Source organism: Aphelocoma coerulescens, chromosome 20 (genome assembly GCF_041296385.1).
Source record: "Aphelocoma coerulescens isolate FSJ_1873_10779 chromosome 20, UR_Acoe_1.0, whole genome shotgun sequence".
In the NCBI taxonomy this organism is placed as follows: Eukaryota; Metazoa; Chordata; class Aves; order Passeriformes; family Corvidae; genus Aphelocoma; species Aphelocoma coerulescens.
This window is the reverse complement of record NC_091033.1, coordinates 918,270-945,886: the sequence shown is the minus strand read 5'-3', so window position 1 is coordinate 945,886 and position 27,617 is coordinate 918,270. Positions and strand designations below refer to the sequence as shown.

The 27,617-nt window shown below is 43.8% G+C and overlaps 3 protein-coding genes across 11 annotated transcripts in view; 2 read left to right on the top strand and 1 right to left on the bottom strand.

Annotated features, from left to right (window-relative positions):
- The window catches only part of RBM39 (RNA binding motif protein 39), a 29,246-nt gene extending 21,740 nt beyond the window's left edge, over nt 1–7,506 (top strand). For 5 of the 8 annotated variants that reach the window (XM_069033782.1, XM_069033781.1, XM_069033786.1 and 2 more), the window contains 5 exons: nt 2,279–2,311; nt 3,335–3,410; nt 3,559–3,664; nt 6,351–6,429; nt 6,519–7,506. In XM_069033782.1, coding sequence (XP_068889883.1) covers nt 2,279–2,311; nt 3,335–3,410; nt 3,559–3,664; nt 6,351–6,429; nt 6,519–6,619 — 395 coding nt within the window. In that variant the 3' untranslated portion in view covers nt 6,620–7,506. Of the gene's footprint in view, nt 1–2,278; nt 2,312–3,334; nt 3,411–3,558; nt 3,665–6,350; nt 6,430–6,518 lie in introns of those variants that run through there. The other 3 variants (XR_011155977.1, XR_011155978.1, XM_069033784.1) reach the window with 2 other exon arrangements.
- Nucleotides 7,507–8,867: 1,361 nt separating this feature from the next.
- ROMO1 (reactive oxygen species modulator 1) lies at nt 8,868–11,375 on the bottom strand. 2 transcript variants are annotated; one of them, XM_069033789.1, is made up of 3 exons: nt 11,308–11,375; nt 10,623–10,753; nt 8,868–9,059 (listed from the first exon to the last, which is right to left on the bottom strand). In XM_069033789.1, exons 2-3 carry the CDS (start codon nt 10,751–10,753, stop codon nt 8,951–8,953), a joined length of 240 nt encoding a protein of 79 aa, XP_068889890.1. In that variant the 5' UTR covers nt 11,308–11,375; the 3' UTR covers nt 8,868–8,950. The 2 variants fall into 2 exon arrangements, with proteins under 2 accessions (XP_068889890.1, XP_068889891.1); XM_069033790.1 differs by lacking the exon at nt 11,308–11,375 and adding an exon at nt 10,899–11,254.
- NFS1 (NFS1 cysteine desulfurase) lies at nt 11,376–25,952 on the top strand. The gene is made up of 13 exons (XM_069033788.1): nt 11,376–11,551; nt 11,649–11,716; nt 12,458–12,574; nt 13,970–14,053; nt 14,723–14,875; nt 15,809–15,902; nt 18,449–18,583; nt 19,957–20,114; nt 21,551–21,656; nt 21,823–21,904; nt 23,262–23,345; nt 23,469–23,558; nt 24,197–25,952. Exons 1-13 carry the CDS (start codon nt 11,413–11,415, stop codon nt 24,258–24,260), a joined length of 1,374 nt encoding a protein of 457 aa, XP_068889889.1. The 5' UTR covers nt 11,376–11,412; the 3' UTR covers nt 24,261–25,952.
- Nucleotides 25,953–27,617: the final 1,665 nt, after the last annotated feature.

The window sequence follows — 27,617 nt, the reverse complement described above, 5'->3', positions numbered from 1 at the left end:
ATGGGAGACCTGAGAATTTGTCCATTATTCCTATGGAGAAAATTCTAGCAGGAAAAAAAATTTGAAGCTGAACAGTTTTAGCTGTGTACTCCCTGTTCTCTGTCTGAACACAAGAAATTTAAAATAATCAGCCTATAGAACATTCTTCTAATGCCTTGTGGGGCAAAACATTCCTTACTTGTGGAAGGAGCTATCTGTTTATGAAAAAAATTGTGATGGTGTTCTGCAAAAGAGGAAGGATAGGTATTATCATCCTGGACCTCCATTTGGTCTCTGTTCTCTTCTAAGTAATGACTCGGGATACTGGGCAATACTTGGCAGGCTTTGGCCTATTTAAAGCCATCTGGATTTAAAAATAAACTTACTGTTTTAAGACACAAAATGCTTTGATAGATATGTCTGTATTTCTGCTTTCTCTCTACACTAACCATGTACTCCTATCATGCTACACTTGCTGCTCTTAGAGGTGATATATAAGAACATACTGAAAAATTGACCTGAATTAGACAGATGTATTAATTTTAGTTTCCGCATACTATTCAAAACTGCATGTAGGGAAACATGAGTTGACAGTAAAGAGTGACAATGAATTTCTTAATACGGAGTGATTTTAGAAGTGAAAGGAAAGGACCATTCTTCAGTCATGAGCAACAAGAGAATCTGGTTAGTTGGTAAAAGATCTGGTGAGCAGGGGGTTATGCTACAAAGGTGGTAGATAATTAACCTATGAAACTGTTGCACAAGATAGTGGTAGCTGACTTTGCTGTGTTTAGAACAGATCTTACTTGGCCCTGAACAGAATTTGTGTTGGTGATATAAGCAGGTTTACCATGTTTGGTGCAGGAATTCTGGAGCATTTGTCTCTAGAGCCCCAGGCTGACCCACATAGACAACTTCAGCTGGACATGATGGATTGGAATTGCAGAGGAAAAAGTGTCTGTCCTCACTAAATTGAGAGAGTTCGGAGATTTGCGGGGTTTTTTTAAATACCTTTGTTTTCAAAAGGGTCTGAGTATTAATTAACTAGGTAATTAGTTACAGATTTGGCCAAAACCATGCAGTTTCTGCAGAGAATACAGGCTAAGGCAGCCTTTGCTATGGCGATATTTCTCATTCTATGGAGGTGAGGACTTCCTGTCTTCAGATCTGGATGGAAAAGTGAAACATAGCCAGCTCTTTTTACAACTCAGCCTTCAGAGCTTGCTCCTTCCAGCTCTTGCTTTTCAGTATGGTTCCTGGTATGTATTCTTCTTTGCAAGGCACTTGGAAAGGCACTTGAGGAAAATCTAGAGAAAAAAAACATTTACTCCTGTTGGTTCTTCAGTGTTGTGGAGGAAATCTTATTAGAAAGGGAAAAAGTATGTTGATACCTGGTGCATTCAGGTATTTCCAGGTAAGCTTGGAAGCTTACTTGGTGCTCATCACTTTGTTACTCTCTAAATGAGTGGATTAAGGTGATGGTTTGCTTCAGTCTTCTCACACCTAGTGTCTGTTAAATGGAACCATTATTGAAGGGGCTTATGCTTTCAGTTCTTGGATTCTGAAGTTTTCTTTTAGTTCAAAGATGTCAAGTATTGAAGTCATGTACTTGGAATAGCTAGAAAGTCTGCATTTGTTTGCTCTTAACACTTAGAATTGGGACAAGTGTATGTTGTTAAACAAGTAAATAATGATGTTGTTAAACAAGTAAATAATGTTTTCTAGGCAAATTACAGGTTCTGAACACTTGAAAACGTTTTGAATTTGAAAAATACCAAAGTTACTTGTATCATTATGCCATCTGTATGAAAGGATAGCAGATGAAGTATTGCCTTATTCTACTTGAAATGAAATTTGATAACTGCTTTAAGAATGTCACGTTTGGACAGCTGTGTGCTTAACTGCTTTCTGGTAGTAAAGATGTCAAACCTGTAAAGCGTGTCAGAATTGCTGTAATTATTTTCTCATGGAATAAAACATGTCCTGGAAAGAGCTCAATCACAGCAAAAGCAAGCTGGGAGTGATACACTGAATTAAAGTACATGGTCGTGTCTGTCCTTTTTAGGGATTGTTTCTCTTTGAAATGCTTTGTGGTCGTGGAATCTGTCAAGGACAGAATATTCCAGGAGAGAAGCTGAAATTAGTGAAACTTCACAACTAGAGAGGAACAGTGAGACTGGGTTGAGATACTGGAATAAGCTCTTAACCACAGAAATACCAGCTGAACAACTTGGCTGGCAGGTGATGATATAGTGATGCTAGCAAGCATACTAATTAGCTTCTCTGTATTTTTCTTTAGATTTACAAACGAGACTGTCTCAGCAGAATGAAGGTAAACTATCACTTGATATGACTTGTAATTAGTAGGTTTTATTACAGGTGTCTGTAGCTGAAATGCTTCTGGTATAGGATTTGCCCGTACCTGAGAAATTGTATCCTGTTATTTAAGTGTCTGTGGGAGTCATGCTGTGATTGATTTTTTGACTGCAAATTCTTTGTAGCATTTTCTCCCGTGTTGGTAACATTCCCCAGCCATGTGTTAGTCCAAGAAAATGTGTGGGTTGATATCTGTGATTGGGTGGAGCGTTTTCCCTGCCTTAGAGAGGGGTCATTTGAGAATCAGGATTTTGGATTTACTGTCTCTGAGTTGCTCATTATCTGACTGCACAACCCTTAATGTCTGAAGTAAATGGGAAAGGGGGCTCTTATTGCAGCTCCATTGACAGAAGCCTGAAGCTTATGGAAGGGCAGCCTGTGGGGCAGCATTTAATACAATGTACTGGGATGATGAGCAGCAGTAAATGACAAGTAATAATTCCATAGTTACAGGGAAGGAGCAGTTTCAGTTGTCAAATGCTTCCTACAGTCTGCGTTTTCAAGGAATTAAAGAGCAAGTATACTATTGAAGCATAATTCAACATGCTTAAAACAGGTTTTAAGAATTCCCCAAGATGTCTGTCCTTTGCTGTGCAGTCAGCTGAGGTAGTGCTGTCCTGAGCTGCTGCTGGGCTTCCATGAGGAGCAAAACATTAGAGGTGCTGATGACATACAACTCAGGCAGACATTTTTAGATGCAAATGAAGATGCCTGCATTTTAATGTTTAAATTGAAAATCTGCCAAAATCAATGTACACAATTATATTTTCACTTTTCAGCTTCAACTGTGATTCATAATGTGCTGGGTTTTGTATTGATTTATTTAAATGTATCTATCATCATTAGTGTCTGGTTTTGAGTTTTGCTTTCCTGCATTCAATTTCTTTTTAGTCAGAGCTGTTTCTCTTATGCTGAATAAATTAGAGCCCTGCATAGCAGATTCTTAAATATGCTAATGGCTTTTTTTCCATTACAACAGTTCTGGCTGCAGCTGCTTCTGTACAACCACTTGCAACACAGTGCTTCCAGCTTTCTAACATGTTTAATCCTCAAACGTAAGTGATTTACCATTGTCTGGCATTTGTCAGTGACTTTAACATGTAAGAAAGAAATCAGAATGTTGCAGGGGGTGGGTTTAATAGGTTTTGGGGGTGGATTTTGTCTGAGTGATATCTCTGTCTTGTTTTTTCTTTCCTTGTACAGTGAAGAAGAAGCTGGCTGGGACACAGAAATTAAAGATGATGTGATTGAGGAATGTAACAAACATGGAGGAGTTATCCACATCTACGTTGACAAAAACTCAGCTCAGGTATGCCTGGTTCTGGGGGGGACACACTGAGCAGATGTTAGGAGTTCTGTTGCTCTCTTTTGTCTAGAGGGAGCATTACAAATTCAGGATTTTTTCCTAAACTGAACCAAAATTTCTCAGTTTGTGAAGAATGTAGGTGGTCTCCTATTGTGAATCATTGTGTGTAACTTGGATGCGGGTACAAGCAGCTTTCTGGTGCTGCTCTTGCAGGTTTACCCAGCTGAAGTTCTTGTAGGAGAGCAGTGACCAGTTCAGGCATTTGGCATTTCCCTTAAGCTCTGCCTTCCCACAAGTCATGGACTCAGTTTCCTCTTTCTAGAGCACAGGCTTCAGCAGAAAGGGCCCTTGTTCCAAGAAAATTACGGTGTGCAGGTAAATGTGTGCATCATCCCATGCTTAGGAACAGTTGTGGTCACTCATGGTGTTAAAGCCTTGTAGTGGGCAGTCTGAGGGCCTGGAGTTACAACAGGGAAGAGAAAAGACTGCTGCTGCTGACCTGGTGACTGAATTTCAGATTCATACCTGGGTCTTAAACAGGTGAATATATTTTTCTTCTGACTTCAACCTGTTTACATAATCCCCAGACTGGTTACCTCTTCTCTGTATTTCAGCTCTTAGAACATATAAACTCTGGAAGGCCTGTAAATAGATTTACCATCTTGAACCCTTTTTTTAAAGAATTCACAGCCCAAATAGAAGTTCAGTCTTCATATGGTTTCACAGATTAATTTCTACCCATCAGACCCTAAAAGTGTCCTCTTGTGTTCCATGCTGTGGTACAAGGCTGAAACCTATATTCTGGTTGGTGTGCTTAAGGTGGGATTGTTCTGCCCTGGTGATGCACTTGGCACTCACCAACCATCACTGTCTTGTGCAGGTGCCCCAATGTCACTGAAACCCTTTCTTGTGGGTTACAGAGAGGGTTAGATAGGAGCTGCAGTCTAGCTCATAAAACAACATGCCACCTTCCCTGGCATCTTGTAGTCTTCAAGATCACAGCTGTGATCTTGTACTGTTGGACTGATGAGAGGCAGAAACCTTGCCCACAATGTGTTTGTCACTTAGAGAAAATGAAGTGTTCTTTGACAGAAAAAAAACCCAGAACAACCAACAACCCTGAACACTTCCTCCAAAAAAACTCCCCAACAATCAAACACAAAAAAATCACCACACAACCGCCCAAAAAAACCACCAGTCCCAAAACCACACCAGCCCTCAAGATACCTAACATAGGTTCTGAGCACATGGAGCTGGAAAATTGTTTCACCTTAGCAAGTGGATTTAAAAGAAGAAACTACAAGCTACTATGTAATGAGTTAATGTTTCATAAAAAATGAAATCTGTTTTGTTATAGTAGCACTGCAGTCATCCAGATATAAAATACCCACTGATACAGTTTCCATTGTACCACTCTGTTTTCCAGGCTTAGATTCTGGGTGTGTTCAGAGCTCTGTCCCAGACAAGATTTTCATGCTGAGGGCTGTTGGGTTGACTATAAGGGTGTGATTTGTTGTGGATGAAACAGTTCCAGTCCCAGCTGAGTGCATGGCTCATGTACCGCACCTATCTGTGTTGCTGAGTGTTAAGGAAAAGCACAACTTTGCTGCACCTCATTTGGGCATTTAAACAGCTCAGGTGCCTTTGCAGGGGGAGGCTGAGAGCAGAGCTCTGTGTGTTTATTGATTGCTTAGTGCCTTAATCACCAGCCCCTAAGTTGAGGTTCACCCCACGAGAAGGGGATGAATTAGATTGCAGTGGGAAGAGTTAATACAGACTGACTAAAACTGCTAAGGGGAAGGCTGGAGTCTGTTTCTTAATATACTATTTTCCTGAAAAATCTGTTTCAGCTAGAATTGGTCTGCTTGGGTATTACTGATGGTCTATTTTTAAGCAGGCAGCCAGAAAAATGACACACATTTCTGCATGTCTTGAAGTTGTTGGATGTGACTGTTGCAGTTCTCCGGATTAGGGAGGCACAGTGCTTGATGTGCAGATGGGAAACTCCAGCTGTCTCTGGTGAAGTTCAAAGATCAGTCTGCCATTCACCTTGGGAACCATCTCAGGCTCTTCCTGCCCTGCTGGGATGGGATTTTTCCCTTTGCCTCAATTCTTTTTCAAGTAACGACAGACATGCTGAAGTTCATGTAGAAGAATTTTTATGGTATCAGTCTCCCTTGAAGTGCTGCTTGTCCTTCCCATCTGGGGGAGTGGGGAGTGCTTGGTTCTTGTGGAATCCAGGCTGTGAGCTTGCATGTTGAGTGAAGTGTATGTGGTTGAAGATAGTGGTTTTTATAGACCTTGGCAGCTGGGCTGCCATGGGGGCAGCCAGACCCCTTGTGCTCTTCTCATGGTGTTAGTGATTGGGAGCCTTTAGATCCCTTCTCTAAAAGGCTCTCAGGAGCAGATCAGCCATCCATGGCTCAGTGATTGCAGATCAAGCACATGTTTAGGCTGTCTTGCAAAATCATATTTAGAAAAATTGAATGCTGCAACAACTGCCACAGTGGGGTAGTGCCTGCCAGTACCACTGTCCCCTTCTCTTGTGCTCATTCTGTGTTACTGATTGATGTCAGCGGATGCCTGATGGAGCGGGTGTGCCTCTGTCACAGCCAGGTCCAGGGGTGGCTGAGGAAGTGATGGGGAAGTGTCTCCGACTCCTCACAGGCTGCACTGTTGTGTCTTGCAGGGCAATGTGTATGTCAAATGTCCCTCCATCGCTGCTGCCATCGCGGCTGTCAATGCATTGCATGGGAGGTGGTTCGCAGGTGAGTGTTCCCTGTACCTGCCTACATTTAGTCATCTGTTACAGAAATGACCAAATACTGATTTTTTTTTTTTTTCCTCTTGTGATTAGGTAAAATGATTACAGCAGCGTATGTACCTCTTCCAACATACCACAGCCTTTTCCCAGACTCTATGACTGCAACCCAACTACTGGTTCCTGTTCGACGATGAAGATTAATTTAGTCAGTTTTGTACATAGGTATTTTTTGGAGGAAGATTGAGTTATCTTTTATTTAGATAAAACTAAAGGAAAGGATTTAATGTCATTTTGTGTACACTTCCTGCTATCTTTAAAAATAAAATGAAGTAAGCAGAAATGCAGTGTGTTCATTCTCCCTAACTAGCATTTCCACTGTATACAAAGCTGTTGACTTCTTGTTCTGCCTTGTAATTCTTGTACATTGACAAAGGTGATCCGTAGGAACTGAGAAGTAGCTCATAGATAACAAGTACTCTGTAAAAGGCAGATGGGACATAATGACATTTTTAATGTTTCATGAGCCTTTCTTTTAATGCAGCAAAGACATTTTACATTTCACTAAATGTGAGTGATCTGCTCAAGGGTAATATCAGAGAGACTGGATGAAGGGACATATTTAGTGTTCTGTATACATGGAAAATCCAAAAACTGATGCTGACTGCAGACAGCTACTCAGCTTGCTTTGTGCTCTATAATTGGTAAGAATAGAAGGATTGAAGGGTTTTATTTCTTGATGGTAACTTTTGATTATTGTATCTGTAAAAGTTTCTTTGTAAATACTGTGAGGTGTGTCTAAGTTTCCAAACAAAACATCTCTGCATTTCCTGATGAGTTTTCATGTGTGCAGTGGGGCAGAGCTGAAGGATTTCAGCCAAGTCTGAAAATGGGTAGGAAATACAGAAACATGTTTTGTTCTGGTTGCATATAATCTTTGCTCTTTTTAAGCTCTGTGAGCTCTGAAATATATTTTTGGGTTACTTCAGTGTGTTTGACAAGACAGCTCGATATTTCTATCAAAGACTTTCATATTGCAACAATCTTTGTAAGAACCACTCAAATAAAATTCTCTTAAAAAGGCCTTCATGAAGCTTTATTTCTCTGCTCTCCCAGTGTGATTTAAGCAGTGTGGGCTTAGGCCTGGAGGTGACAGATGCTGTGCAGTGCCAGATGTCTGGGATCCCTCTGTGCAGTGTGGCCGTGGTTGCTGAGGACCTAGCCACAACTCTTATCTTCCTCAGGCAGCCAGCGATCTGGCCCTCCTGCCCACCTCCACTCCCCCCATCCTTCACAAGTCCGGGGGCTGGAGGAGTCAGTTACATTGGCTTTCAGTCTGGTTTCTAGAGGGAGCCTGCCCCTGTGCTTCGCCCTTTCAATCCCTGGCCTTTTTAACCACTAAGAAAAGCTGTTTGACCAAGGCAGAGAGAGTAGGGAGAATAGAACATTCCTTGGGGGTGGGCGAAGGTGGGGCAGGCAGCAATGCTGCTGGTGTTCCCATGGTGGTGTGGGGAGAGGACCTGCTCTGCAGGCCCTGGGGCTGTAGCTGTGCCTGAGCTGCAGGGGGGCAAGGGCCTGTCCTTAATCAAGGAACTGGGACCAGGCAAAAGGCAAAGGTGGAGAGGGGCTGGGAATATACTACAGCAGGATCTTGGAAAGAGTAATACAGCTGAAGAAGTAAAGCTGCTCTCTAGGTGTGCTTGATCTGAGAACAGGCTTTGAGTGGTGAATTTGTGTTTCTGCCTTAAAAATGGGAAAAGGCACTTGTACTAGGTGCTGGTTGAGGTAGTGCTGCTGCTCATGTGTCTCCCTTAACTAAAGGAGGAGCAGAGAGAGGCCTTGTTTCAAAAAGCAAGTAATGGAAAGAGTACACCACCAACAACCCTTTCCTAGGTCAGGTGTAGGCAGTGCTTCTGGGGCTGCTGAGTTGCAGGAGTGATCCCCCTGCTCTCCTGGGGGAGTGCTGACCACCTTGTAGGCCTGCTAAAACAGAATGTAGGAAAAGGCTCTGTTTCTGGGAGTACAGCTCTTATGGGACCTGCATGAATCCTGGGCCCCCTTACTCTGTTGGGGGCATCTGCCCCATGACACCTGGAACTCAGAAATGGGACCAGCTTCAAGCCACCTATTTTTGCAAGAGGAGAGAAACTTGATCATTAGTCTGAACTACCCACCATCTAACTTTCCTAGACTCAGGAATGCATGAGGACCCCAGAGCAGCTCCCCATCCACATGGGAATGTGAGCTGCCCAAGTGCCAAAGGGAGAAACTTGTGTGGTGTACTTATATCTGTAAAACAGGACCTTTAATGTAGTAAAAATGATTATTAATTCTCATTGTTTTGGGAGTAAGAGATGGGAGGAAAGCAGAAATTTTGTAAAAAGCAGGCTTACAATCAGCAGAGCACAGAGGGTAGGACTGTGCTGTTTCACAAAGAGCTCTCACTTCCAGGTGTCTAAAGATTTTATTATCATACAGAGGAGGAATGGCTGGGTGGGGGCACTCTGGGATAAATCCCAAACTCCAGGTTAGCAGCGTATTCCCATACCAATGGCCATGAATGTCCCAAACGTCCCACCGCTTTGCATCATCGTTTTGCCAACTCCACCCATCAGCTCTCGTCCTCTCATGCCAATCCTGAGATAAAGAAAACCACAGGGATTATATAAAAGCTGAAACCTGACAGGTCACAGACATGCACCAGAAAACATCTGAGACAATCAGCTCATGGTTGCAAATTGTATACTTCTTCAGTCTAAATCTGGGCAATTGTACAGAGACTGGCTGCAGTGCCCTGCACTACTGCAGGGGCTCTTGGGTGGCCCTCACCGATGGCCCATGTGTGTTTTTTCCTGCAGTGGAACCTTCGTGACAAACCCTTAGCAGGAACAGCTTTGCATCCTGGTCTCCCAAATACCCTTAATATGGGGGGGAAAAAAAGTGCTGTCCCAGTATTTCACTTGCCAGAGTACAAAAAGAGTTGTCTGAGCTGTTGTACTGCCATCCTCTCCAGCTGCATTGGCAGTTTTTAATACCACCAACTTAAAATTATCTTTCTATTTACTACTGACTCTGTTTTTAATACAGGACACCTGAAAGACCTAGAAACTTCAAAAGGTGTTTCTGTTCTCCAGTTTTCAGTTAACTGAGGTCAGACTGAAACAAAAAGAATTGTTCTGTCTCAAGAAACTCTTGTAATATTTAGCTTTTAAGCACTGCAGTGACTTTAGGGTCTAAGGAATTTCATGCACTTCATTCTTAAAACATGAGATTTTTCCCCTCAAAAGTGGTACAGCAGAAGTACTGTAGCTGGGTCATTCAAGTATGACAGAACCACTCTCACTGGTTCTTCTAAATCCCCTAAATCTGCATCCTCTACCAGCATTGTGCTGCTTACAAATACCCTCTGGGAACTGAGAGGGAATGGAAAACTTCAAACTCCCGTTGGATTAGACTTTGTGCCTTTTCCTCCTTCACCTCACTACAAAATCATTGCCCATGTTTAATCACAGATAAAAACTATCAAACAGAAAGAGTTCTGTGAAGTATGAAAGAGCTGACTTCAGTGATTCTTTGTCATAGGTGATGTGCAAAGCCAGTCAGCAGTGCCAGAGCAAACACAGAGCAGCAAGCATGGCTTGTTTTCATGTCAGCATGCTAGCAAGCCCCAGGGGAAGGTGGAATAAATCCCCTCTCCATTGCACAGTGGGACTGTGCCAATATCAGACATGGCTCTGCAGTTCAGACTCGGGGGCAGTTTGGTAACTGCCTCTGTGCAGGGCATGGGACACACAGAGGGACCACGATGCAGGCACTGAGAGCTTACAGAGCACCTCGGGAAGCTTTAGGGCCAGGAGAGGGCTGCACATGTATCTGCACAGGCAATTCATCCAGTTTCTCCTGGAGCTGATCCTCCACAGCCTGAGCTTCCCAATGAACCTCCGTTACAAGAGGTAAGAAAAGGTCTGTGAATCTGTGATCTCCCGGCATATGGGGGACCCAGAGGTGATGCCCTGCCAGCACCAGACTCACCTGCTGGAGCCCAGGGCTTACTGCAGTAGCTGGAGTCCCAGACAAAGTTCCACTCATGGGACTGGCACAGGACCAGACCAAATCCCTTCCCAACCCCACAGCACGGCCATTTCTCTCTGGCTATTGCCCTCTCACCACCTGTCTGTGGAAGCCATTTCCTTGGCGTACCTGAGGCAGGAAAATGTGCCAAACAGCGCTCCTGCAGCCATGCCCACTGCAAAGCCCATCATGAAACCCATCTTTATTCTGTCAAAGCAGCTGGGCTGCGACTGCCCATACGGGCCCACGGTCACAGGCATCTAAAAAAGAAAGGACAATCGATTTACTGCTTTATCTCACAGACTTAAATAACCAAACTGCGCTGGCAGGCCGGCCAGTGCAGCTCAGAGCTTCTCGCGCCTACAGCGCTGGAGGTTGTGCTGGCTCCCAGGCTTGTTTCCTTGCCTGTCAGGTAGGAGGGACAAAGAGGGAACGACGGACTCGTTTTCCCCTCAACAAGCTCCTGCGAGCGCCGCTGTGGCTGCCGAAGCTGTTCCGGGGCCTCGTATCCTGTGTGCTCTCCAGTCCCCAGTGAGCAGCGCACGCGGCACCTGACCGAGCCTCCGCTGCCGGCCCGTCCTCCCCGGCTGCCGCCGGCCTCGGGGACAAAGGAGCGGACAGCGAACCCACCCTTACGGAGACCGAGGCCAGAACGGGGACTCAGAGCAGGGGCTCAGGCCTTGGCCGCCCCGGGAACGGCGGCCATCTCGCCTGCCATCCGGCGCAAGAGGTCTGGGGGGCGCTCCGGGGTCCTCAGCGCGCGCTTCACCTCGCCAGCACCCCGTCCGCCCCCAGGCCCCCGCCCCGCCCGTACCTCGCTAGGCCGCCCCGCGCCTCCGCCTGTCCGGGCCTCGCTTCCGGCGCGCGCCGTGACGTGCAGGAAGAGGCGGGCACGGCCGCGCCCCGCCCGTCGCGCGCCATGCTGCTGTGGCGGCGCCTGGCAGCCTTGAGGGGTGAGCGAGTCCCGCGGCGGCTCCGGGTGGGGGGACCGGGACCGGGACCGGGACCGGGACCGGGACCGGGACCGGGATCGGGACCGGGACCGGGACCGAGATCAGGTAAGGCCGCGGTCGGGCAGAGCCTCTGCTGGGGCAGGGACAACGCCCCCGCTCTCGCCGGCCCCTGACAGCAGCTTTTCCCCTCTTCTCCCCTCAGGGCGAACCGACGATGGCGGCGGCGCTCTTCGGCCGCTTTACATGGATGTCCAGGCCACCACCCCGCTGGTAAGGGCCGCGCCGAGCATGGGAGGCGGAGCGGGGTCCCCACACTCCCGGTTCTCTCGCCCGAGCGGTAGCGTGTGTCCCGAGCTGCCGGGGAAACGGAGGCGGCGTTCGGCGCCGGCTGTAGCGGCACAGGCTGTTCCTGTCATCACAGGGCAGTCCGGGCATCCCCCGGAAGGGCTGTAGCTACGCCGGGCAACCCTCTGGACGGGCAGCCCCAGCACCGCAGGGCGGGAGCGAGGCGGAGCCGCGAAGGGGCTCGCACCGACCCCTGCGGGAGTGGGGACAGCTGCGAGAAGCAGGAAGTGAATTCAACCAAAATACTGATCGGACAGTTTTCTTAACATTTTAAGACCTTGTATCCTTTCTGCTCAGAAGAAAGGCCAGATTGGATAGGGCTTGGAGCGACCTGATCTAGTGCAAAGTGTCCCTGTCCGTGGCAGGGGCGCGGACCAAGATAAGCTTTGAAGTCTCTTCCAACCCAAAGCAGTCTGTGATTCTGTTTTCTCAAATGATGCTGTTCTTCTTTGACGTTTGGTGCAGGTCAGAATTACTTGCACAGAACATAATTGCCGAATACTTGTACGTAAGATGTAATAGCCTCAAGTTTTCAAGATCTGGCCTGAGCTAAAGCAAGACCCTCTGACAGAAGTGCTGCTGGTCCTGTGGCAGGGAGCGTGTCCAGAGGGAACAGAGATGCTTTCCTTTTGGCTTTTCTAAGGTTGGCTGGTTTTTGTTCCACAGGATCCCAGAGTCCTGGACAGCATGCTCCCATACCTGACAGCCTACTATGGCAACCCGCACTCTAGGACCCACGCGTACGGCTGGGAGAGTGAGGCTGCCATGGAGAAGGCGAGGCGGGTGAGTCTTCAGCTCTCCACAGTTTTGTTGGTTTTCCTGCTGCTGCTGAAATTCAGGGTCAAAAGAACCTAAAAAAAAAAAAAACAAAGGAAAAAAGCCCCCTGTTCTCTGTTGGCTGGATTTAGCAGCTTCCTCTTTGCTTAATAGATTTATTGCTGTACTTTAGTAGATTTATTGCAAGAAAAAATATAATTATAGAATATTTCAAGTTGAAAGGGACTCACAAGGATCATCAAGTCCAACTCTGGCCCTGCACAGGATACCCCAACAATCCCACCATGTGCCTGAGAGCATTGTTCAAACACTACTTGAACTATGGCAGGCTTAAGGCTGCAACCACTTCCTTGGGGAGCCTGTTCCAGTGCCTGACCACCCTCTGGGTAAAAAAACTTTTTCCTTATATCCAGCCTACATTTCCTCTCACACAGCTCTCTCTGTTCCCTCAGGCCCTGTCAGTGGTCACCAAGAGCAGAGAGCTTCCTCTCTGCTGCCCCTCATGAGGAAGCTGCAGCCCCCAGTGAGGTCTGACCTCTGTCTCCTCCTCTTCAGACTGGAAAAACCAAGTGACTTCAGCTGTTTGTTTTACAGGCTACCCTCTGGGGCCCTTCACCATTTCATGGCTCTCCTCTGGATAACTTCTAATTGTAGTTCTCTAATAACTTCATATCCTTATATAGATTTGCCCCAAACTGTCCCCAGGACTTGGGGTGAGGCCACCCCAGTGCAGAGCAGAGCAGGACAGTCACCCCCTCGCTCAGCCGGCAATGCTGGGCCTGATGTCCCCCAGGACAGGGCTGGCCCTTGGGGCTGCCAGGGCACTGCTGGCTCCTGTTCCACTTGCCCTCAACCCAAACTCCCAGGTCCCTTTTCATGGTGCTGCTCTCCAGCCTCTTGTTCCCCAGTCTTTCTGGACATCCAGGGTTGTCCAGTCCAAGATGCAGAAGCCAGCACTTGCTCCAACAGTGAGATTAGAGCAACTGAAATGGTAGAAACCAATACTTTAGGCAAAAGTGCCTCAGTATTTTTGGTTTCCTGGAGTCACAAGCATGTTGATGCAGTCATTGGACTAACTCCCTATTTTATCATTCTTCTAATCTTAGGTATGGGTATAACTTCTTTTTTGAAGTAATACATAATGGGGTTTTGTCCACTTAAGCTTTTATCTCTTTTATAACAGGTTAATGCTTAATACCACTGTTAATGACTGTGAATTCCTTTTGTATTTTATATTAATGCAGATATAGAGACTATTTGTAGCATAACTTTGTTAGGTACCAGCTGTAATCCCTTTGAGGCTCTAGGGGGTATTCTTGAAAACATTTTGCATGTATTTTGCTGTAGTGAATTCATTGTATGTTTTCTTAACAAGTCAACTTTTTATTTCTTTTTAAACAGCAAGTTGCAGATTTAATAGGAGCTGATTCACGGGAAATTATATTCACCAGTGGTGCAACAGAATCTAATAATATGGCAATTAAGGTAAAAGGTTTATGCCGATTCTTATTTATTATGTTAAAATTATGTGTTTAAGAACTGTATGCATCTCTCAACGATATAAATGTTAATATGTTGGAGGAGGTAGCAAATATTTTCATTCTTGGATTTACTTTTTGTGATACTCTGTTACATATGTGGAGGAAATTCATGGATGAATGTTTTGGTGCCCGGGACATGTTTTTGAGGGCAGTGTAAAATATTTGATGTTTATCTTGCATACACCAAATACAATCCTTCTGCTTCTGTAATTAAAATAGTGGACATGCGGATTAGAAACTTTTTTCTGATGAAGACTAGGTTGTGTATGTAGTATGTGGTTGTTCTTCTCAGCGTTGATGACTCCACTGTAAAAGCTTTCCAAAAAATGCTTTGGTTAATGGCATCTACAGCTTCTATCAGTAAACATTTTGACAGAGTTTTTGAGAAGTGAGATGCTTTGAAAAGCAAGTGCTGATGTAGATATGTAGCGTGGATTATGTGTCAGTGCCTTTTAGATTCATGACTTGGGTGAAACAGGAAAGATCCAAATGAATTATATCTAAGTAGTAATTTCTTATTTCAAATCGTTTTGTGTAATGCTTGCTTTCTTCAGTGGTCTAAGGCTTGCTTTCTTCAGTGGCCAATTTCTTTTTCATGGACTGTGCCTGACAGGGTGTTGCAAGGTTCTATAAATCCAGAAAAAAACATATCATTACTACGCAAACAGAGCACAAGTGCGTGTTGGATTCTTGTCGTTCCCTGGAAACAGAAGGTTTTCGCGTCACGTATCTGCCTGTTAAAAAAAATGGGCTCATAGATCTGAAGGTAAGTTGTTACTGACAGAAAGAAACTAAAAATAAAAGAGGTTTTTACTTCAAATTAATGCTCAAGACCTTGTGTCCTCTACATGAAAAAGAGGAAGGTATGATAAATATCACAAAGTAGAATGAGAGTCATAGTTAAATCTGTCAGATCTGGAGAAGGATTTTCTGTTCTGTCTGTTGCCCTACGCTTTTTCTCAACCAAAACTTCCACCTTCTATCCCACCATTCAGCTGCTGCTGTGCAGATGGAGCTGTTGTGTACCCTATAGGGAGCCCAGTACTTGAGGCATCGTTTCAGTGATTACAGTACTTCCTATGGCTGTCCATGAGCCAACCCTTCTGTGTGTACTGACTGCAGCCCTGAGATGTAGAAATTGTATGTTTTTAGTTCATCGTTGACATACTGTAGCACGGGGCAGCAACAGTTTTATTCCTAGTCCCTCACCTGCCATGGAGAGCGGTGGTGTGTGTGATGGGTCTGAGGGATCAGCCTGTGGGCACAACAATGAGTTGTGTTTTCTGAGCATTTGCTGCAGAAGTGATGTGACCTTTGTATAAAATGCCATTCCTTTACAGCCAGCCTCACTTTTGCTAGAAGAGGTTTAAGCTGTTCTGTGGGTGGTTAATTCATTAAAGAAAATAGTTCAGAGAAATGTACAGGATATAGCGAAGCCTGTTGAGACTGGATTTAATCAAGTGGGGTGGCAGGTGCATTGAAGGGTTAGGACACGCAGAAATGCAATTAATCCAGTCCTCTTCCTCCAGGCATTTAATGTCCACATGGGTTAGTGTTCTTCCCATGGCTGTTTGTCAGAACCCCAGGTGTTTGTTGCGAATGAGGGACTGTTGGTTGAGTTGCTGGCAAATTGAAGATGTGCACAGGAATCTTGCTTCTCTATTAGTCACAATTTTTGTCCCTCTGAACCTTTCACCAGGAGCTGGAGGCTGCGTTCCAGCCAGATACAAGTTTGGTTTCTGTGATGACTGTAAATAATGAAATAGGAGTAAAGCAGCCAATTCATGACATTGGTAAGTACACTGTGGCTTCCAGATGCCATCTAAGGTTGCTTCTGCTTCATTTTAGTTAATGTTTTCATCTCCAAATGGTACTGATGCAAAAGATTAGGTGTAATATAGCTAAGGAAAAATTACTAACATAAATATTTTAAAATAAAAAATGTAATATAAATAAATAATACTGCTGTCCAAATAAAAACTGATTTCAAAAGGGAAATGAGAATGAAATTCAGTACCCTTATGGTGAGCATTGCAGCAGTCATTGCTCTGGATGGATCAGCTGCAATTCATTGGACTGTATGATGGACAAAAAAATTGCACAGAATAACTGGCCAAAATTGAGCTTATATACTGTAACAATTTCTTGAGCACTTGTAGTGTTTAAGAGAAGAAATGTGCAGGACTTGGAGTGGGAGAGGATGGTGAACACCACACTTAGGCAATCCTTCCCCCAGTATTGTCATATATAGTCATGAACAATTCCTTTGTAGGCCAAAAGGCCACTGAAGAGCTACGCTTCTGGAACAGGAGGCAGGGAGAGGGTGAGCCAGGCTCTGAGCTGGCAGGTGGAGTGATGGGGACCTCAGAGCAGATGAAGGGAGGCCCTGGAGAACCACGGTTGGTGGAGCAAGCAGGGTGAGCGGGTGCCTACATAGGCAGGTCCCTGGATCCCAGGTGATTTGTTGATAAAGTTTCCTGGGACACTAACAAAACATATGCACATATCCTTTCTGTCCTGGTTTTACCCCATCTGGCAACCAAGCACCTTGCAGCCACTCACTCACTCCCCCACCAGCACGATCAGGGAGACAATTGGAATGGTAAAAGCTAGGAAACTCATGGGTTGAGATAAAGACAGTTTAATATGGAAAGCAAAAACCATACACACAAGCAAAGAATTCTGTACTGCTTCCCATGTACAGGCAGGTGTTCATCCATCTCCAGGAGAGCAGGGCCCCATCCCATGCAGTGGTGACTTGGGAAGACAAACACCATCACTCCAAACATCTCCCCCTTCTACCTTCTTCCTCCCAGCTTTCTATAGTGAAAGCAGATGACATATGTCATATGGTTTGGAATATCCCTTTGGTAAGTTTGGGTCACCTGTCCTGGCTGTATCTCCTCCCAGCCTCCCACGCACCGCCAGCCCCCTTGCCAGCATGGCCGTATGAGGGGCAGAAGAGGCCTTGGCTCTGTGTAAGCCCTGCTCAGCAATAACAAAAACATCTCTCTATTATCACCCCTGTGTTCAGCACAAATCCAAATACAGCCCTATACTAGCCATTGTAAAGAAAGTTAGCTCTACCCCAGCCAAAACCAGCACACCTTCATATTCAAGATATCCTTTCATAAGATGTTGGAGTTTTTAGACAATATTTTGGCTTTGCCTCTGTTCTGAAGTACATACTCTGGAGGATATTGTTTTCTTAGGCTGTGGCAGGCATCTTGTTGTGCACCTGATTTTCCTCTTGCTTAGCTGCTGCATTTATTTTTTTCTTCATTAAGCTCGAAGCAGCATTTTTCCCAAGGTTTTTCAAGGTTCCGTTTCCTCATTGACAAGCATTTGACCATCAGTGAGTTGCTTATAGGCCCGAGGACTTTTTTTCGTCCTGTGCCTATATTGTCAAGGCCCTTACTATGGTCCCATGTTTAAATGCCAGAGACAGCTGGTGTCAGCTCTAGTTCCCCCAGTATGTTTTCATAACACCTTTATAACAGGTCCAACAGGCCAGGCCCTGGAGCCTGAGGCCCTGTTACCATGTGGCCTGATACTGCCTGTGGCCTGACCTTGCTGGACCACAGGAGGACTACTTATCCTGTGAAGTATCATGTTGAACCTCTTGTGCAGAGGAGAGGTCTCGGATGCAGCTGTGCAGATTCTGTGGAAGATGCACTGTGATTTTTTTGATAACAAAAATAAATAATATTTATGTTTACTGCCCATGAACAATACCTTATTTTGTTCCTTCATATATTTTAGCCTGGTGACAGGCTCAGCTGATTTCAGGTAGTAGTAATAAGTGTGTGTGTAAAAATTCTGAAAATGTTTTTGAAGCTGAGTGTCGGAAAACTTGGAAAATAGAGGAAATGGCATAAAAATACTTGGCAAATACAAACTTGAAAGGAAGGCTGGCTTGTACTGGACATTGAGAAGAAAAAGAATCAAGAAAAAGCAATTCTGTCCGACTGTGGAGTCATTGTTCTGTGGAAACTTTGATGTTCCATGCAACCACTTGTTCTTAAACTTGTTAGGTGTGGATTTGGAAATAATATCACTTCTTAACGGTAGAAGACTTTTAAACTTCTCAACTGAAGAAATTCAGTGTAGTTTTACCTGCCTAAACCTGTGCCAAGGCATCAGCTATAGTAGCCTCTGCCCAGCTTTAGCCACTTCATTGTAAAAGAAACATCACAGCCCCCATTTCTACATTTGTCACCTCAGATACCTCAATAACCTACTGTTGTTTTAGATTCACTGATGCTTTAGATCCGTTGTTAGAATCTTTGGGATCATAGTGATAAGATAATGTGGTTTTGGTTTGGTGTTTTTATTACAGGTGAGATCTGCCGTGCACATAAGGTGTTCTTCCACACGGATGCTGCACAAGCGATTGGTAAAATTCCTATGGACGTCAACAACATGAAAATTGACCTAATGAGCATCAGTGGCCATAAAATTTATGGGCCCAAAGGTACTCACTGAAGTGCTTTATAGGCAATAAATATATGTTTCCATACCTACCTTAAGGTAACTACACAAAGTATGAAGTCAAACCCATTTGTCCTAGTGTCAGTTACTTAAGCTGTAGAAAACTATTCTGAGTGGTGTTGGACAGACTTCAGAGTAGCTCAGGCCCTGCTGCCAGCGTAGAGCTGCAGTAAGTGGAGCTTCCGTGCTAGATGGGTTGAGGTAGCTTCACTGAAGGAAGAAACAGTGTTGTATAAATGGTGGCAGCATTACAGCAGTGGGGTTTTCAGGAGTCATCTGCTTGATGTGAAGGAGAACTGATGCTGAAATGATTGAAATGAAATCACTTGGTTTTAGGGCAAAGTTTAGACTAGAGTGTGACTTGCAACAAGGACACTAAAAGGTTTAGTGATTTTTGATTGTTTTCTACTTCCAGTGGCTTCTTTCCCCTGACTCCATTTTTGCATTTTCTTTGCAGAACGGGGTTTAATATCCAGCTATGCATTTTCTGGTTGACTCACAAATACTAAAAGTCCAGCTATTATTATTGTCATAGTCTATTTAGTTTGTGACAGTGGGTGTTAGCCAGAAAGGCTAACAGGTTTGCTGTATGCTATGTGCTATTTGGAAACAAAAGACAAAATTCTTATTTTTCAACATGTTTTTTTTCTGCATAAGTTTTGCTGAGAGCTGGAGACATTATATCTGGACAAGGACTAAGTTTTCAACCAGTAACTTTGGACAGATGACAGACATAAATTTTCACAATTTGTTATGCCTGGAAGTTGCAACTGTTCTTCCTGTGGTGACAGTCACTCCTTAAGTGTACCAGGGCACTTGAAGACATGAAAATTTGGTTTCTAGGTGAGGAGAGTGTTAAACTGACTGGCTATCAAAACTGGCTCATCTAATCCACCCACTGAAAACTGTTGGCACTGATGAGTCTTCCTAATGAGAAGAAAGGGAGAGGACTCCTGGGACTGGTGCTGGCCTAGTAATCCAGGGAAAGAATTTGGAAGTCAGTAAGAGAACATTAGTGAATGCACATAAAAACTTCAGTGCAAAGGGATGAACTTCAGCTGTGTACAGGAATTATGGGAAGGAAGGGAAGTGCTGAGTCCTTGGGTGACTGAAGCACAGTGGAAGAGGCTGAGCTCCCATGACTGAAGCTATGCAAGCCTGAACATGAACACTGGGAGCAAACACCTTTTCCTAGAAAATGATACTGAACTTGTTCACTTCATTAACTGGACACTCCAGTTAAGAGTCCACATGTGTGTTTGCTGTGGAAATAAGGAATGTTACCAAAGCTTGGAGTCCCTGTTCATAATTTCAGAACTCTGGGAATATGGTAAAACATCTTTCTTTGTTTCCAAGGAGTTGGTGCTCTCTATGTTCGCCGCCGACCACGCGTCAGGCTAGAACCCCTGCAGAGTGGGGGCGGCCAGGAGAGAGGACTGCGGTCTGGAACTGTGCCCACCCCTCTAGCAGTGGGACTGGGGGCAGCGTGTGAAGTGGCACAGCAAGAGATGGAGGTTTGTACAACAAGATACTTGTCCTGGGTTCCAGAAAATAGTATAACAGCACCATTTAGGTCTTGCATTCCTTATGTCTTTTTGCATCCAACTAAATTAAATTTGATTCTCATTTTTAGCATCAATTGAATGTTTTGAGAACTTAAGGGATGTTTTTGGGTAATTGTAAGTTCTTTCTAAAGTTTCTTTTTTCTTGAAGTGGTCTGAGTCATAGTTTTCTACAACAAGGCTACAATTGATAGTTTTAGTGAAATACGGCTTTATGTGCTTGTATTCACTGCTGCATTATGCATGTGTATTAACAGCATCTTTGAAATGAATGTTGTGTTTATGTAATGTATATTGAAAAAATAAGACTTTCCAGTCCATTATTATATGTATTGGACCTATTAAGTATAACTTCGAGTTTACTGCAACTTTGCAACTAAGAATTTCCTTTCTTTTTCCTAGCTTGGACAGTAAAGTTTACTTGCTAGGTCTGGTGTCTGAGCCTCTGTATGCTTCTACACTGTTTTGTGGGCACCAACGCCTTCCTTACACCTGGAATGTAAAAATACTTACAGTGAAAATGGGATGCATAGGCCAGACATCTGCACCCAAAGGATCAAGCTTCTTCCCAGGAGACAGGCAGAATTCCACCATCTGAGCTGGTGGTTATGGAAGTTGAGGCTAGAGAGTCTGCAGAGTCTGAATTCTGCACAAGCCTCAGATCTAGATTCTCCTCCTTGCCTGGCAGAGTTATGGCATTTTAAAACCAACTGGTGTTGGAGCTAGCCTGGTTTTCTTTTAACTTTTCCAAGTGTAAACAAGCATGAATTGCATGTGTGCATGTGGCTGGTTCTGTGTGCTGAAGCTGATCCCAGACCTTACTGCTTTCTTGGTATAAGTGACCTCATTTTTCAGTCTAGAGCAAGACACTGCATGTGGGCAGTTCTCACTGTGCAGGTTACTTACTGTAAAAGCTGAGTTCATAGTAATTTGCAAGTCTGTGTCTTTCTGTGGTATGGTTAGAGAGCTCCAGGGAAATAAGAGGCACTTGCCATAATAGGTGCCCTTTCTTGGGTAAAATGCATCATCTTCTGCATTGCCTAACTTGTCTTTAAACACAGAGAATTCAGTGCTTTTATGAAAGTCAGTGCAGCAGCTTGTGTAGGTAGATCTTTCTGAACAGTTTGAAACATTTGTGAAGACTGAGCTAGCTAGGAGCTGAGTGGTTATTCTCTTTTAAAACTAAGTGTCTAAAAAGTGTCTAAAAGTGTCTAAAAAGTGTCTAAAGCAGGCAAAGTTTGACAGTTTAAGTTTCAGCTGTGTTCTTTCCCTTGTCTGGCCAAACCCAGTTACTTAATTCTGCTTGCAGCTGGTGACACAAAGCAGTTTGAGTGAGGTCAGACTGTACACTGTTTATTATTTGTGTCTTTTCTGGTTTCTCTGCTTAGTATGACCATAAGCGAATCTCACAACTGGCAGAACGACTGGTTACAAAAATAATGAGTGAAGTTCCTGATGTGGTGATGAATGGAGACCGGGAGCACCGCTATCCAGGTAACTCAAGCAAAATTCTGAGCCTGTTAGTACTGTCTGGCTCCTTGGTGTTAATGGCTGTGGCTGAATTATGCACTTGAGCACATGATGCAAGTCCTGCCTTGCAGGGGACAACTGAGATTTTAGTTGATGGTTTCTTTTTTCTATTTCATTTATTTGTATGTAGGATGCATCAATTTATCTTTTGCTTATGTGGAAGGGGAGAGTCTTCTGATGGCTCTGAAAGATGTGGCTCTGTCTTCAGGAAGGTAGGTGGAATGTATAGGAAGGATAGCAGTGTATTTTTGAGAGAAAATAGCTTCTGCTAATGAAAGTAAAAGCTAAGGAATAGTCTCCTCTGAATATTTGCATATTCAGTTAATGAATCAGCCTGGCATTGATTACATTCTAAGGTGGTGTTTAAGTGACACATTTCAACTGAAGGTCAAATTTACTTATCCTGGAAGAAAAAAAACCAAACAAAACCACAAACAAAACCAAACCCAAACCAAACAAAAAAAAATCCTAACAAAAAGACCTCCACAAAGCCACAAAAACTAGCCCAGAAATTCCTACCTACTGGCCTTGCAGACTGGTTATTTGAGTAGCCTTGACTTGTACTGGTGACACTTCAATTCTAAAGGCCACCAATTCTAAAGGCCACCAACAGCTTGAGCAGCTTCTGTCCTTTGGCAGGTTTTAACTGTAATTAGTGAGGCTGGGCATGTATCTGAATTAAATCAGCTCATAGTTCCTGTGTTAAATGAAAAAGCAAGAAAGAAAATGGCATGTGCTTTTATGGAGCTCTTCTGACTACAGGAGTGACGAGTAATGTTTCTGTTACCGAGACAAACTTGATGTTTATGATGAAATGAATGGAGTGTAAGGATGCTCCCCCCTCTTTCCCTCACCTTCGAGAACAAAGTGGTCAGCATAACCTAATTAGAAACTGGTTGGCACTATGAGCAGGAAGAACAAGTCTCCACATGACTCTCTCTGAAGCCAAACACTTCTGTAATGTGAAGATCTCTTCTGAGTGTCTGCTTGGTGCAGTGCAGAGCTGTTTACAGCTCTCCAGCTGGCACTGCGTGTTGCTACCTGTAAAAACTGAGTCACAGCATGTAACCAGTTCTGTATACTGCTGCAAGGTGGAAGCTCTCTCTACTGACAACTGCAATCATCTTGCTCTGGATCCCTCTGTGCACTGTTTTTCATTTATTTGTTCTGCTGCCAAACAGCAGCTTGTGAAGTCTTTTTATTTTTCCCTTTTATGTTCCTGGTATGTTACCTTCTCTGGATAGGTTTTTTTCTTTGTCTTTTTTTAACTACCTCCTAATCTGCATTCCTGCTGCCTCTATGGGGCATTTTGTTTATTCTTGTGTATTATCTGTATTCTCTCTCCTTTCCTTATGCTCCTAATTTATTACTCTCATTTCTCGCTAATGCCTGCCCCTTGTATTCTTTTTTCTTCAGTAGCAGAAATATCACTTTACTTGCTTGTATTCACTTGTGGTTTCTAGGAGGCTGGGGAAGCTGATACAGGTTGTTGTAAAGAGGTAAGTGACCTGTTCTTTGTTGGAAGAGATTAAACAAAAGTCTGACATTTCCCTGCCTTCTCTTTCCCAGTGCTTGCACATCAGCCTCTCTGGAGCCTTCCTATGTCTTGCGGGCAATCGGAACAGATGAAGACTTGGCTCACTCATCTATAAGGTGTGTGGAGTGGTCTGCCCTAATGCTTTCAAATATTTTTCTTTCCTGATAGAAGTGGTAGATTTGTTCCACCCCCTCCATATGCATGTTATTCAGTTCCTTAATGATTTTCTTTTGGTTTAGGTTTGGCATTGGTCGTTTCACTACAGAAGAAGAAGTAGATTATACAGTGCAGAAGTGCATACAGCACGTGAAGAGGCTGAGGGAAATGAGGTGAGACATTGTCTCGTTGAACACGAAGACTTCTGAGGTGTTATAATCATGGGAAGAATTGGATTTATTTAGTTGAAAGTAATTTTTTGCTTCAAAAATCTGGTGGTGTTTCTCTATATCAGCAGTGTCCCCCAAGTGGGTAGGGGCCTGATTTTAACATTAGTGACAAATTTCTAAGGAAGCAAATCTGACACCAAACCTTTTCCCAGATCCTGCCTTTGTCAGAGGAAGAATATGAGTAGGGTAAGCACATAGGGCAGTACCTAGGAGGTTTTAAGCCAGAGATCGTATTACTGAGTTAATATATTGATAACTTGTTTTATTCTGGTGAAACTGAAAGACTAGTGACTCATCTGGACAGTGAAAATGCAAGGGTTCAGTCCTAGAAACACCAGTGCTTTATGCTGCAAGTGGGAGCAGGAAATGAGGTGGAGCACCTGTCCTCTCACCTCTTGTGTTTTGGATTGAGGACACAGGTGAGGGCTGATCACCTGAAGCTCACTGACCTCCAGAAGGGCAAGACAGGCAGATAGATATCTCCTAATTCCTTGTGTCATTGATAAAATTGTCTGTTTAATTATTGTTGATGATGTCCTGTGCATTTTAGCTAGGCCTCATTTTTCTCCTTTTCTTTACAGCCCGCTCTGGGAAATGGTGCAGGATGGAATTGACCTCAAAAGCATTAAATGGACTCAGCACTGAGAAAACATTGCTATCTGTGGACTAGATGTGGATTAAAATGCATTCTTCTGTACAGTCTTGAGCAAATTATGCAGCACTTCTGTTTTCTGACGCTTGCAGTTTGAACGGAGAACTACCCTTTCAGACCACAAAATCTAAGAAGCCAAAAATGAAACTAGTCTTTATCGTGGAGAAAGACAGGCTGATGCAACACCCATTGTGTTTCTATTGACACACAGAAATTTATGCTAAAACGTAATTTATTCAGAAATATATTTTCTAATGAGAAAATGAAATCAGCATGTTACTCCCAGGCCAGTGAATCCTGGCAAGAGGTTGCTTCTCAGTGTAACTCATCCCAAGTCACTGCTGTGTTTGCACCACAGACCTGTTGCACATTTGTTCTGTTTGAGCTGGGTATCCTGCAACATTAGCTGGGTTTTGCCTCTCAAATGCCTTGTACTGCAAGAAATTCTCAGATAGGAGGACACTTGGATCTCTAGAGGAAAGGGATGCCTCAGTGTGGCTATGTGCCTTCACAGATAAGTTGTACAATTTTTTTCTGAAGTTGAGTATTTTTGGCTCATTTTCCTTGGTTTTTTTGTGTGTGCATCTTTTGTGTGTGTGTGTGCATTAATCCAAAAGATTATTCTGTGTTCCAGAGTTTATGATACAATCATGATGCACTTTGCTGTCCCCTCCATTGGGTTTTTTCCATGCAATTTTTTCTCAGTGAGGAAAGAAAACTTGAATGACTGGGGGAGGGGATATGCAGAATATGTCAGCTTTGGAGGCAGCGCCAGTTTTGTGGGAGCATGAGTAGTAGAGGTGGTGGGGAGAGCAATGTCTTAAGGCAGTCTGGGTTTTGGGTTCTTTTTTTTTTTCTTGTTTTTTTTCTCCCCTTGTCATGAGATCTTTGCTGTTACTTGGTTTGTCTGTGGGCCCTTGGTTTCTGTCACTGCAGGGAGTCTGCCCAGCTCTGCCTGTATATTTTGTCTGGAGATAAGAACACCTGGCACTGAAGTTTTCTTTGTTTCACAGACTGCACTGTCTGACAATAGATTCGCATGGGAATCCTTTCCGTGCACCTGCTGGGGGAAGTATGTGTTAAAAAGATTTTTATGAGATTAATTCGTATCAATGTTTCTCCTTTCTTACCTTTGGTGATCTTTCAAGTAAGAAACCAAACCCTGTATGGCAAAGTGCCTTTTTTCAGTGCATAAACAAAGAGTTCTCAAATTAGTTGTGTTGCGTGATGGATGCTGTGTTACCTGCTGAATTTGATATACCCCATAGACAATATGTACACCTTCAGTTTGGGATGGAATTTACCTCGAGGATCAACCGTGTTGTGTAAAAGCCGAAGCTGAATCTCACAAGATGGATTGTGTTACAGAAGCTTGTACATTTTTTATTACTAAGGACAGATTTAGTTGTTTGTAATGCAAAGCTAATCCTTGGTTGTTCTATTTGAAATGACTAGCTTTAGCAGTTTTAATATTGTAGTGCTGGCACCTTATATTTTATCACAACATGTTTAAAACTACCATATGCATAAATATGTTTTAGCGGTGTTGTATGTACTCTTTTTTCATCCTTGGGCCATATGTATTTTCTGGATTAACATGCTTTCCCAGCATGTTTTAGAAATACATGTTCATGAATTGTTCTTTGTGTTTTGAGAATGATAAAAAATTACAGATAAGAATTAAACATGGCTACTGTCAGTCTTTTCAGATCCACCTTTCTGGGTGAACCATGCAGCACAATCAGTAAGTTGCTGAATTGCAACTTTCATTAGGCAACAGAGAAGGATAAACTTTTCTGCAAACACTGTTAGAAGTTTGCTGTCACTGAGTTGACATTTGACTTTTGAAGAGTCATTCTCAAACTCAATGCCTGATCTCAGCTAATTTTTTTTTTTAAACTCATAGCTTAAAATGTGGTTATTTTGAAAAAAAGGGAGCCCCACATCTTGAAGATTCTGACCACCTCTTACGTGATAAGATTTAAAATAAAAATTCTACATGTAAAGGTTAGGGAAACTCATTCATATTAGTCACAAATATTTATTTGAAATGTTTATAGGACAAGATGAGGAAAAATGTATAGTGGAGATACTTTCCCCCATGACAGAAAGAAGTAATGCCAAGGATGAACACCTAGCTGTATCGCACTGAATGCAGTAAAGCCGTTGAGGGAGAGGAGCTTCAGTCTATCCCACTCTTACCAGCTGGATGCCAATGTATGGTGGTGTATCATCCCGCCGCAGGCTGCACCATGATCTGAAAAATACTCAAGGCTGATGCCTTCAAGTGGCTACCTGAAAAACAGAGGCTAGACAAAAATAAGAGAATAAAAGTAGATATTTATTTGAAGGGCCTTCAAAGGTACACCCTGGGCAGTCCAAAGGCTACACCCGAGATGGACGCTGGGTCAGGAGTTCTTCACGCTTTTATAAGTTTGGTCCATTTGCATATCAGGGTTAATTCTCCAATTATAATTTCAGTTAATGATGTAATTACCCCAATTTGCCCCTCTTCTTCGAAGGCTTTAGTTTACACATTTTGGGGCCTGGAACAATCAAGGTGTCCTTGGAGAGCAAACCTAGAGAAGGTTTGTTATGTCTGACCAGCATGAGAGAACAGCAGCTAACAGGCCACACAAAACTTCAGAGTTACACACTAGGCAGTACAGGATTTGAAAAATATAAAAGTTAAGACCTAAGGCATCGGGCCTTGGCCTTGATGAACAGCACTTGGGCTCAGCTCCTCTTGAGCTTATCAGAAGCATTGCTCCAGGAACTGGTGCTGTCCAATGAGCTCCTGATTTTTTTTTTTTTTTAACAGCCTTGAAAACTTTTCCTGAATGGCATAATATTCTTGTTCTCCCACTTTCAAAGAGTTTCCGACCCCAAGTGGGGCCAGGATGAAACATTGTTGTGACTAAAGCCCATCTTTTGTGGTCCTATAAACAGTGGCCCTGAGTGAGACCCTTGGGGCTTTCCTGGGCTGCAGCGACCTCCCTGTGCTGGGGCCTCTCCAAGCCGGGAACTCTCCCGTTTGCTGCACTGGGAGAATCCCCGAAAGACGGGTCCTGGGCAGATCCCCGCACTCTTTGAAGCCACGCCCTTCACTCAGTGAATAATGCAAAAGGCATCTGAAGCGAGTATTTCAGTTAGAACCGTGCAGGTGCCTGCTGGCCTGTGATCCTACTAGCAACAGGGAGACTTGCTGGGATGATTCTTGTGACTGGAGAGTTGGATGCAGGCAGGGGAGAAGAGAGGCAGTGTTACTCTCTATGTCAATGGCTAGCAGGAGTGCATGGCGCTTCACCTGGGGATGAATGAGGAGCTGACTAAGAATTTAGGAGTCAGGA